The sequence below is a fragment of the Geotrypetes seraphini genome, chromosome 12, assembly GCF_902459505.1.
Source record: "Geotrypetes seraphini chromosome 12, aGeoSer1.1, whole genome shotgun sequence".
NCBI classification, from domain to species: Eukaryota; Metazoa; Chordata; class Amphibia; order Gymnophiona; family Dermophiidae; genus Geotrypetes; species Geotrypetes seraphini.
Window position 1 is genome coordinate 49371157 of NC_047095.1, and position 12178 is coordinate 49383334.

General features: G+C 43.1%; 1 protein-coding gene across 1 annotated transcript in view; it reads right to left on the reverse strand.

Moving 5' to 3' along the window:
* USP1 (ubiquitin specific peptidase 1) overlaps positions 1-10317 on the reverse strand; it is a 65755-nt gene extending 55438 nt beyond the window's left edge. The window contains exons 1-3 of the mRNA XM_033917250.1: positions 9601-10317; positions 3306-3432; positions 1955-2059 (exon numbers count right to left, since the gene is read on the reverse strand). Coding sequence (XP_033773141.1) covers positions 1955-2059; positions 3306-3432; positions 9601-9770 — 402 coding nt within the window. The 5' untranslated portion in view covers positions 9771-10317. The remainder of the gene's footprint in view (positions 1-1954; positions 2060-3305; positions 3433-9600) is intronic.
* Positions 10318-12178: the final 1861 nt, after the last annotated feature.

The window sequence follows — 12178 nt, forward strand, 5'->3', positions numbered from 1 at the left end:
TTGTAGCTTGCAAAATAGACCAAGTTGCTGTTAATCCTACCATCTCAGCTTTTCAGACAATCCAACCAATTACTAATATCACTTTTAGCATTTCATACCGACATCTCTATCATATTCTGGCAGCCCCCAACAGCCACACTTAAAATCAGGCATGTATAAAAACAATAATTGACACTTGCTGCCAGGTTGCATTTTCTGTTCTTTCACCTTTTAGCAAGGATCCTCTATGCTTACCTCATGATCCCTTAATCTTCATTTTATGTTTTTGTTTTATCCTCTCTTTGAATGAAATTCCTTTATTAAACCATCCTTTCTATGAAAAAGTTATTTCCTCATGTTCCCTCAGTTTACACCTCAAAACCTATCACTACTCCATGCTCTAGATCAGTGTATCTCAAACAGTGTGCCAAGGCACCAGCACAGAGGAGGAAGAGAGACACCTGCCAGCTGACTTCCCTACGCGGTACAGCACCAGCGCTGCCCAATTCGCCAAAGGCCTGCATGTTTTCCCCCTCTCTCTAGCATCCCCCGGCTTCCCCCCTGGCCTCCCGGTCTCACCTTTAAAGCTAATTACAGCAGTTTGCAGAGGATCGCCAGTAGGTAAAATGATTTTATTTTCAATATAGTGACTGAAATGTATTAGTTTTGAGAATTGATATTTGCTGTGTATATTGTGTGTGTGTATGAAAAGTGAATGGAAAAAATTGCATTACAGTTAGTAAAGGGGATGGGATCTGGGGCAGAGCTTGGGTGGGCCTAGAGAGATCTGTGGTTGGGTTACTCAGTTGATATTTGTTAGACTTAGCAGGTACTTAGCTGGGGTACTTAGCTTAAAGTAGTTGAGAAACACTGCTGTAGGCAATCAGCTAATGCCAGTGCCTCTCCGGCACTCTTCCCTGCTGGTACCCCCTACTGGCATCTCAGGGCCCATCTGGAGGGCCTCTGCACATGCGCGGACGTCGACATGATGATGTCATGCATATCGTGAAGTCATCACGGCGACGTCCGTGCACTTCTGGGTACCTCAAGACGTGGCCACCACCTTTAGTGTGCCCCGGCTCGAGAAAGTTTGAGAGACAATGCTCTATAAAATATGAAACAGACAGTGATTCGAGATACGAGCTGAATTTCCTTCTATAAATTTTGGGGGGGCAAATTGTGCTTTTTGTTCCTCCCTCCTACATCTCTTTAAAGCAGTGTCTCTCAAACTTTCTTGAGCCGGGGCACACTAAAGGTAGTGACCATGGCTTGAGGCACACAGAAATATCCAGTGTTTCTCAACTACTTCAAGCTAAGTACCTCTTAAGTCTAACAAATATCAACTGAGTACCCCAACCACAGACCTCCCTAAGCCCACACAAGCTCTGCTCCAGATCCCATCCCTTTTACTAATTGTAATGCAATTTTTTCCATTCATTTTTCATATACACACAATATACAAAACAGATATAAATTCTCAAAACTGACATTTCAATTACTGTATTGAAAATAAAATCATTTTACCTATTGGCTGCTGTAATTAGCTTTAAAGGTGAGACCGGGAGGTCAGGGGGGAAGCCAGGAGATGCTAGAGAGAAGGGGAAAACATGCAGGCCTTCAGCGAATTGGGTAGCGCTGGCGCTGTACCGTGTAGGGAAGTCAGCTAGCAGGCACCTCTCTTCCTCTTCAGTGTACCAAGGCACACTTGGAGGCACACAGTTTGAGATGCACTCCTTTAAATCAATCATAAAATTTAAGAAACTACCGAAGTCAGTATCTCTCCCCTGCCTCCAAACAAAGTTTGTTTCAGTTCAGGCTAGCTGTTTGGAAATTGAAAGAGAGGAGGAAAAGAGGAAGTTGATAAATTCCTGCTTCTTAAGGAACCGACGTTAATAACTGGTTGTATCATTTTGAGCACCTTTAATCACATTTATACTGTATAATAAACAGATAATTAGTATTTAACTATTTTTACCTTGTCTTTTTGATCCTTTTCATTTTTCAGCAGTCCTTTCTTTTTTACAATAATATTATTTAAGTATTTCACACCGGTGGCAAAGCCTGGGCAATAGTATAGCACCTATGAACAATAATGAGTTTAAGTGTTATTGTATTTGCAGCAACAGCAGCATACCGAGCATGAATGGCAGCAAAGCCATATCTTTCTTCCATTGCAACTTTACAGTTACGGTGTGTCACATAGATACAAGGCATTTCCTGATGAAATGATTGCTGTGAAACGGACGGCTCCGCATGGAACAGAAAGCTTCTACTGTCTACTGTCACATCCAACATTTCTCCCTCTCTTATCCCCCGGATCATGTACAGATTTTTCACCACTGCCCACCAGCCCCATGCCCATTTCTCCTTCTATCACCCCTCTCCAGCACAATGCTACATCTCTCCCTCCATCACTATGCCCAACATTCCTCTCCCTTGCAATCCCCTTCAATCTGTCCCTCTGTTCCCTCTCCACCACCATATCCAACATTTCTCCCTCTCATCCTTCTCTCCCCTTGCACCTCTCTCTCCATGACCAATTTTCCTTTCTTCCTTTCCCCATATGCCACCATCTTTCCCTCTCACTCACATACTCATACCCAACAATTCTCCCTTTCTATTTCCTCCCTATGTCCCAAGTTAATGCCCCCTTCCTCCCTCCTGTGTCCCATGTTCATGCGCCCTCCCTTCCATGTGTGTCAAGTTCGTGCCCCCTCTCTGCACATAAGTAGCCGCCCGTCCATAGAAGCCGTCGCTGCCTCTGGGGATCTCGCCTTCCTACCCTCCACCAAAGCCAACCCAGTTCTTGTACAAACCGCACTCGCTCCTTCAGTGGCACTCCTTGCAGGGATGACGAAGGTAGCAATTCCACCGTTGGAATGTTGGAGAGGTTTCCAGGTCAGCTACTTATGTGCAGCGTGGAAATTGCTGCCTGCGCCGTCCCTGTAAGGAGTGCTGCTGAAGACTGAAAGAGCGAGTGCAGCTTTAACAAGAACTGGGTTGGCTTCGGGGTGGGGAGGGAACCCGAGATCCCCAGCAGTGGCAGCTTCTATGGACAGGCGGGAATATCCTCCACGGCGGCCAGGCCATGTACACCCAAGTGGCCCGTGCACTGGGCTAAACAGTCAGAAAACAGTTTTGTGATGGCATTAAAAGTTTTGAGAATCTGGGCTTAAGTCAGTAATATTCCAATAAAATCTGTAATATGATATAGTCTTGTCCCTGAACAAGCTGATTTCTTCTGATGTAGAAAGTCTACTCATTCCCAAAATAGTTTACACAAAAACAATGAGCTTCTGCCTATAAAGCCCAGGCTGTGACCCTACCTGAAGTATACTGTTAAGGTAACAGGTGTTACCAAGATTATTCAAGCCAGCAAAAGGTGGCAACTTCTCCTTTCTTTCACAGCAAGCAGGGGATGATGGATGCGCTGCAGGAACAACCTGATCACAACTATTAAGAAAAAAAGTCAAGTAAGTTTTTTGTTTTTTGGGTTTTTTTAAAAAGAGATGTCATTTTGAAAATATAGCTGATCTTCCTTGCTTTATTTGTACATCCTACTAAATTCTGAAGAGTGCATCTTCAAATCATTCTACTCCAATCTATACCATATATAAACTTGCAATGTGCTCTTTCGACTCGAAGTTATACTATGTATGTAAACTTTTTACCCATTCTGAGCTCTTCTGGGCTATAAAATTGAAACAGATAAAAGTTTCAAAAGAGAACCCTGTACTGTTATTCCATTATCGATACTGGAATTCAACAGTGTGTGTAGGAGACACTGGAAGTGATAAGGGGTCAGCTCAGGATATCACTAAAAATATTGAATTATTTGGTTCGTTTTATATCTCGTCCTTCCTAACGAGCTCACAACGGGTTACAGGTTAACATATATAATGCATAAACAGATAGGTTATAAATTTACTATATAGTGCGTGACAGAAATGGAAGCATGGAATAGACTTCTAGTTGAAATGGTAGAGCCAAAAGCAGCAATAATTGGAGAAAGCAAGAAAAGTAGAGAATCCCTAGTTGAAAAGTTGAAAGGGGGAAGCCACAGGCAAACTGAAGTCTATGCTATATTCCAACCAGGAAGTAAATCGGGCAGACAAATGAGCTTCATTGTACATATTTGCTAACCTTTTTCTACTTCTGACTTTTGAAATAGACCTAGATTCATCAAATAAGAGTCAGAACACAAATAGAAGCCCCTATGATATTGCTAGCTTCAGACTGACCTTATTGTGGAGAGAGTATCTAAAGATATTTGGATCCCACCAATATGGCGGCAAACAAATGACATATGTTCTATGTTGAAAAAGATCCACACATTTATAAAAAAAAAAAAAAAGTACTGATGCAGGGACTATCAACCAACAATCAGAAATGATGGAGAAAAAAACCTCAGTGTCACCAGGACATAGCAATAATAATATCCAGAGAACTTAACCTATCCCCAAAATATTGATTTTGAAGTAGGAGACACATCCTTGGTCAGAATAACTCCATTCTTATATCAAAGCTAATATCTTAACGTCCTATAACCAGTATCTGTATAATAAATATAAGTCACAAAAACATATCTTTAAAGAGATTGTCAAGTGGACTATCAACACATAGCAAGGCTATCAAGTTGTCACAATTCCAAATGCTTAGATGACATTTCCAATTCTTCACGGTCAAAATGTCGCTATATCCAAGTTCAAAAATCCAAGCTCCAAACAATTGGATTCCCAAAAGGGCTCCTGTTTCGTGATTGCTTCATCAGGGGAACCACTAAAAAAAAATCTGGGGAACTGGAACATTTCAGTTTGCTTAAAAATAGATGCCTCTAATCACTAACTTCCCCTTTATCAAGCTGTGCTGCCAAGCAGCGTAAGCTGAGCTGCCCACAGAAACAGAATGAATGGCTCGACATTTAGCTTGCGCTGCTCATTAGGACTGTATAGCTTGATAAAAGAGAGGGCGGGCCCTAAGTCTTCAACTTTGACGCCTACAATAGTAAATCTAACAGAAATTTGACTAGTTACAGACACATAGGATTTTTCTTTATGTACAAAATTAGAACTGTCACTTATATGTTCTAAGAGTGTCAGGAGCAGCGCAGAGCATTCAGTGCACCGCCTGCGCTAAAAACCGCTTTTGTAAAACAGGGTGGGGGTAAAATCCTAAAGCGATCCCAGCTTAAAATTTAAAGATGACCACTGTTTTAGACTGTCCTCACTGGCCTTTTTGTATTTTCCTAAGTCTTTTTTAAAAAGTCTCACACTATCTCTATGCTCACATATACTTGCAGACAGAACAAGATTAGTCCAATCAAAAGTCCCTCACCTCCATGTACATAACCAACTAAAATCATTATATATAAACAGCAAAAGTGGTTTTATCCATCTGTGTACAGCAAATAGCTAATTTCTACTCTACCACCCCATCCCAGTCATGCTTCCCTGAAGTCTGCTGCTGACTTCCCAGAGATCTCGACCTGAAGTTCCCAGAATCTGCTAAGACATATGTTCAAGCCCCCCCCCCACCCCGACATCTTACTACATTCATCCCCATGAAGAAATTTTTTTTTTTTTTTTTTTCCTGCCAGCCTTCTCCAGCTTCCTCTACCAAGCCCAAAATTACTCCACCATTTCCCTGGTACAATTTTTCTCTGAACCCAGATTCCCATTCTACAATATCACCCAAGCTTGGGATCTCCTCTAGCTCCTTAGAAATTCATTCACTCCACTTGCCCCAGTGCTTCAGTCCCTTGACTTCAGATACTTTCCACATCACCCTTTGTAGCCAAACACACGAGGGGCCACACAGTAGTTAGGCAGGTGATGGAAAGAAAACTACCCTCATTTGCTCTTGCCTCACCTACCCTTCTCCATTCCCCGTACCTTTCATCCAACCTCCCATGCCACCCCCAGGCAGGGGGAGGAGAGAGGAAAAACATGACAATCTGAGGAAGAGTACATGCCTGGGTCAGACTGGAAAGTTACTACTTCAGAGGAGGAATGGTAAAAGAATGAGTGTGACTACTAACAATGAGAATAAAGGGAGGGGTGCAACTGACAAAGCATGACCACTGTACATCAGGTGATTTCACAGTTTCTTGGGCTCCTATATTTACTGGGGTTAAGGGGAACTGTGCAACATACTGGACATGGACTCATGACTGGTCTATGGTGTCTTGCAACAGGCAAGGTAACTAAACAATCTCCTTTAAGTAGTTTCAGCAGGTTCTTCTAGTCAGTTAAATTAAAGGCCCCTTTTAAAAAAGCCTAGTAGCGAGTCCTGGCATGGCAAATATGACACAGCCCAAAGGAACTGAATGGGCTGTCACATTTGCTACTCGGGACTTGCTACCGTGTCTTTATAAAGGGGGACTTTGGATTTTTTCTTATTGGGGACTACTTAAGGAACATATGAGTGCAGTGAATTACTACAGCAAATAAGATAAACCAATATACTGAGTATTTCCTGATGGTCAACAGGCTAGTAGAAAAACATTGTTTTTGTAAGCTATTATAATATGCAATTTAATTAATCACTAAAATGGATTACCTTGTGCAACATTCCTCACTTAACACTAAAGAAGCTATTTAGTAGTAAGGAAAGGGAATAGAACTTGTATATATTTTTTTTGTGCAAACAGGTATTTATTTTGCACCTGGGGCAATAGAGGATTAAGGCCTAGATTATCAAAAAATCACATTAAAAACAATGGGCTGCTATTACAGCCATTCTGGTAGCAATTTTAAAAAAGCATGTCATTCTCCAAAAAACGCTCATGTAAATGAGGTTGGTGGGGAGTAGCGAAACTCACTAAATTTGCATATGCCCATCGCTTGTGATAGCGAAGGGCACAAACGCAGAATAAACACAAAAAGAAACCAAAAACCATAACAGCGGAAGAGATGCCCACTCACTTCCGCCGCCATACCAAGCGACCCTCCCCACCAACAGCAGGAGAGATGCCCATTCTCTCCCAGCACAAACACCAACCCCCCTGCAACAGGAGAGATGTCCACACACTCTCCTGCCAAGCAACCACCCCCCTCAGCAGCAGGAGAAATGTCCATTCTCTTCTGCAGCCATACAACAGACACACACCCCGTGCCTCCGACAATCAGCACCCTCTCCCCTTATCTTGATTTAGATGGCTGACCGAAGGGATGCCTACTTCCTCTGGCCAGCTGGCCCACCTCTTCAAATTGGATCTTTCCCTTCCTGGTGCATCCTGGGATGCACTGGGGAGAAGCCTGAGGCTCCGATTGGCCCAGGTTGTTTAAGGCCCCTCCTATGGCATCCCTCTGGTCAGTCATCTAAATCAAGCACAGGGAGGGGGGTTGCTTGGCAGCTGGAGAGAGTGGCCATCTGTCTTGCTGCATGCATTTTAAAGTGCTGTCACCGTACCGGCATTCCTGGACCAGTCGCTGATTTTTATCACCAAAAGTCAACGCCGCTCTTGGAGAATGGCTCAGTGATTAAGAATCCACCAGAGTGTTCATTTCAATACTGAAGAGCCAATTTGCATGGCAGTGTCGGAGACTGCTAGAAAGCTCGCTAAATGCAGAGATAAGTCATTTTGATAATCCGCTGCTAAAATGCATGCAGGCTGTAAACCATCAGAAACCAATTTAGCAATTGCGTTAAAGTTTTGAGAATCTGGCCTAAGTGACTTGACCAGGGTCACAAGGAGCAGCACTGAGATTTGATTCCACAGCCTCATGGTACAGAGGCGGCAGCTCTACCACTAGGCCACTCCTCACCTAGTAGTAGAAAATATATTTAATCTGTCTAATATTCACATTGTGGGAGATAGTCTGCTGTCTCCCAAGGTATGCTTCAAACTGGGAAATTCAATGCTGGTGCCATATCCAGCAACCAGCACTCAATTTCTGTTTTTGTTGGGGTTATATTTAGCCCGGTACTTGCAGTTCTCCACACCAACTGGGAGTTATACTCATTGTTTCATAGTCTGTGTTGTGCTGTTTGACCACAGAAAAACCAACGTTGCGACTCCTAAGGCAAGTTATATGGACAAAATACAACTCCTGTCGAATCAGAGTATATTCAGAGTTGATGTGAATAAAGCTTCTTCGTCTACTCTTCATTCTTAATTTTTTGACACTTTTTTGCCATTGGTCCCCTTCCACTTTGCTGTTGGTTGGTGTAGTCTGCAGAATGTTCTGCTCTTCTGTGCATCATATAAATAGGACCACCATATCAAATAAGATTCTTCTTCTACATTACTACATTTGATTTGCTACATGATTATGTCATTTAGTTTTTTCTCTCTCCCTGTGACAGTTTGTACAGTTTTCATTTTTAGTTATTCCAATTACTGTACAGTATCTATGATTTTTTTTTTTTTTTGCATGTCCTGCATAGTACTTTTGCTTTGGAAATCATTTTTCAAAAGCTCAATACTCCCCCCCCCCCCTCAATAAGGAAACCATTTCCTTGGCACAATCCCCATTTAATCTGGAAGGAAAAGCCTGACTGTAGAACCAGGTTTGGGCCTTCCTTCTAAAGGCAATAAAATTTTGCTCCTTTTCTATTACAATGCAAGAAACATATTTGTTCAATTTAAAGAATCCATAAAGTGTATGTATAAAAGGAAAAAAAAGAACAGCTCCCATATCAAATAAGATTTAAGCATTTATCCTTATAAGCAGTACTGTCCCCCATCAAATTAACCCAAGAAGCCTAAAATACAACTCAGCCTAAAAATGTGATTGCCAAACTACAATAACCAAGTCAGGTGTTAAAGCACTGTGAATGTCAGGAAAATAGATTCAGACACAGTAGGTAAAGTACCCTGAACTACTACTTAAAAAGGTGTACGCCAACTGCAAATGTAAAATGTCTGCAGAACATCTATTTGTGCCTTATTTATGAAAAATGGCCAAGCTTTGGTACAGGTATCTGGCACATACCAAAAGCTACCACCAATTTATTAGCCTCTATATCAGACCTAGAAAGTCCATGTCTTCTTAAAAAGTAGGCTTTCCCCGACAAGGAGACAGCTGTCAAAATAACTTAGCCCTTCCTCATCTCTTGCCAGTGAAATTATCTCTCAAGATACAGTAATCCAACTTGCTCCCTAGACATCTAGGGCAATTTGTATTTGTACAAAGCAATGTTATTACATAAAACACGAATAATTCATGTTTTTTTTCATCATATCTGTTTAGATTTTGTGAGGCACTACTTGATTTTAGATGTCTATTAGAATCACAACAAAAAAAGGTGTAATACTGCTTGGACAAAGTTCTAATGAGAAATAGCACACGATCACACTAATTTACGTGTATAATTTTTTTTTTTTAATACAAAAGAAGCAACAGAAGTCAAACCTCCCCTCCACCCCAATACGTATATTGATAAGAGAATAAAACTGTTCAAATCCAAAAGCAACCTTTTTCGTGATGCTAAATCTAACTCAGAAGAAGCCTTGCTGCTGGAAACACACTTGAAGCATCAAAAATCATACAGCAAGAGCCACTTTCTTTCCACTCAACACGTCTCCTTCAGCAATCGAGATAGATACGAATTTGTTAGCTCGGTAGCGAGAGGCACAGCTTGTGGACGGAGGAGGGGGGGGAAACTTTCGCTACGTACATTTCAGGGCCTGCCTCTCCCGCCCCCTTGGGCTCGCTCTCTGGCGGTTCCACGAAATCCAGCGCCCTTTTCGTTTCTTTTTTTTGGAAGAACTTGAGAGACAGCCTGCTCTTGCGGGACGGGCTCCCTTTAGGAAGCGCGCTGCCCTCCGCCTCTACCACTCCAGGCATGACTCCCCCCTGCCCGGGAAGATGGACGCGGCAAGCAAGTTCACCACAGAAAATGCCGAGGGGCGGGGCCACGAGCCTCTCAGGCGCGAGTTTTCGTACTGGTAATGACGCAGTTTCCCGGGACGCGAGTAGTGGTAGTCACTTGGCGCGAACACGGCCCGGGAACCCCGCGAGGAGCCACCGATACACTGGAAACCGAGAGCTCGGGGGACGCGCGAGCCATTGAGGGCCAAATAACAGACAACCGAAGCTCGGCCCGGCGGCGACCACAGACGAAAAGGTCGCGAACTCTCACATTAGAACGCCGTACTCCCAGGCGTATTTGCGTCATTACGTAATGGCCTTCTCTTCCCCCTCCCTAGCCTAGCGGGTGGTCTTTGGTGTGGAGTTCATTGGTGGTTTGGGTCAGCGGAGGCGGGTTTCGGAGTTGGTCTTTGGAATTTAATTGGTGCTTTGCTTCCCGGCTGGAGGACAGGTCTAGCTGTGTGAAAGACAACAACTGTTCCTTTTCTGCGTATTGCGTTTCTGTTAACGGTAGAGGAAAAGGCGCGAAGAGTAATCTCTTGGTCTTAGGGGTGGTGCTTAATGACGTAATGCTTTGATGAGAAAAGGAAGAAAGCAAGTTTGTTTTTTTTTTGGTTAAATTCAAAGGCAGCACATAAGCGTTGCTTTTTTAATTCAGTTACTATAGATTGGTATATTCCAGCAGGCTAGCGGTTAGCGGAGCCCGAGTTGAAAAGGAGGGAAACCAGAATTCAAAGCTCAGTGTGCTCTTTGTTAATCTTAACTATACAGGAGGAAAATAACTTCAAAAAGCGTGAAAAAATTCAAGAAAATAAACAAAAAACACGCTAGTGTAATTGCTGTAACTTCTTAAAAGTCCTCTTGGAACTCCATAATCCTTATACAGTACTTTAATCAGTGGATAGATTGTGCTCAGAGTCATGGAGGAAAAAGGGGACAGAAAGTCCCCAAAAAACCTCACCACCCAATCATAGCATAACTTCCACCTTAACACACTTTTTTATATGTGCATGACTTGAAAGATTGTATTATTGGAAAAAGCACTTATCTTTTGTATGTAGTTCTTTGGCCTCGATGTGCCACGCTTCAAAATTTCTTCAGGAAGCCAAATGGTAACAGCAAAAGACTTTAAGTCTTCCAGAATGGGTGTCAGTCTCTGGTCTAGCTTGCAATTCAGCTTTCAGTGAACTTCCGATATCTGCTGACAACAGATATGGGAAGTTCACTGAAAGCTGGCAGTGAGTGGTAATCTCTGCTCAGTGTTTGTTGGCTTTGCTATTCTAAGCACTAGAGCTGCTCTTTGAGTAGCTCTTTAAAGCTCTCAAACTCATGCTGAGGGTGCTCCTTATCTTAAAAATTTAGATTTGAGGTTTATATATTTTTGGTGGAGTCTAGGGAGTTAACTTTCCTGCAATGCCCTAGGGCACGCCCAACTTATATTTTGGTGTCTTTTAAGGATATTTTGTCTTGGGGTTTTCGCTCTGGGCATTCCAAACCTCAATCTGGCAGTCCAAGACACATCACACACCCTCTCACTCTATCCATTCCAAGCCTTTGTAGAGCTCCAATTCTCCAAATCTCTAGCTCTCTATTTAGTTGGTTGGTTGTTTTTATATCCTGTCCTCCCAGGAGAGCCCAGAACGAGTTACAAGGTTGCATACATAATAAAGTGTATTTGTACAAAGGATGGCAAACCTGACATGGCAGGACATTGTCTCACAAAGATGTTAAAATATACTGTATATACTCAAATATAAACTGACCCGAGTGTAAACCGAGGTAACCTTTTTCCCCCCCAAAAAGGAAGAAAAAAGGTTGACTCAAATATAAATTGGGGGGGGTATTAATATTCCCTGTTGGGCTCTGTACTCTGTTCCCCCTCCCTCACTGCTCCACCAGGCTCTACATCCAGCCCCTTTACTCTCTCCCTCCCCTGTCCTGCCAGATTGTGCACCCAACCCCTCTCCCTCTGTGCCAGGTTCTGTACCTTTTCCCCTCTCCCTCCCAATGCCTTGCAGGCCTCCACCAGGCCTGCTGTGAGACCTGATGGTCCAATGGTGACTGAGACAGGAGGGATCCCTCCCACCTCCTGTTCCAGCCCAATTCTAATTATTTTTATCTCCCTCCCGCCTCCCCAACATACCTTAAGTATCCCTGGTAGTCCAGCAGTGGACAGTACAGGAGGGATCCCTCCCGCCTCCTGTCCCAGCCCAATTCTAATTATTTTTATCTCCCACCTCCCCTGCGTACCTTAAGTATCCTTGGTAGTCCAGCGGTAGCCAGGACAGGAGGGATCCCTCCCACCTTCTGTCTTAGCCCAATTATAATTATTTTTATCTCCCTCCTACTCTCCTCCCACCCCCCTCTCGTACCTTAAATATCCC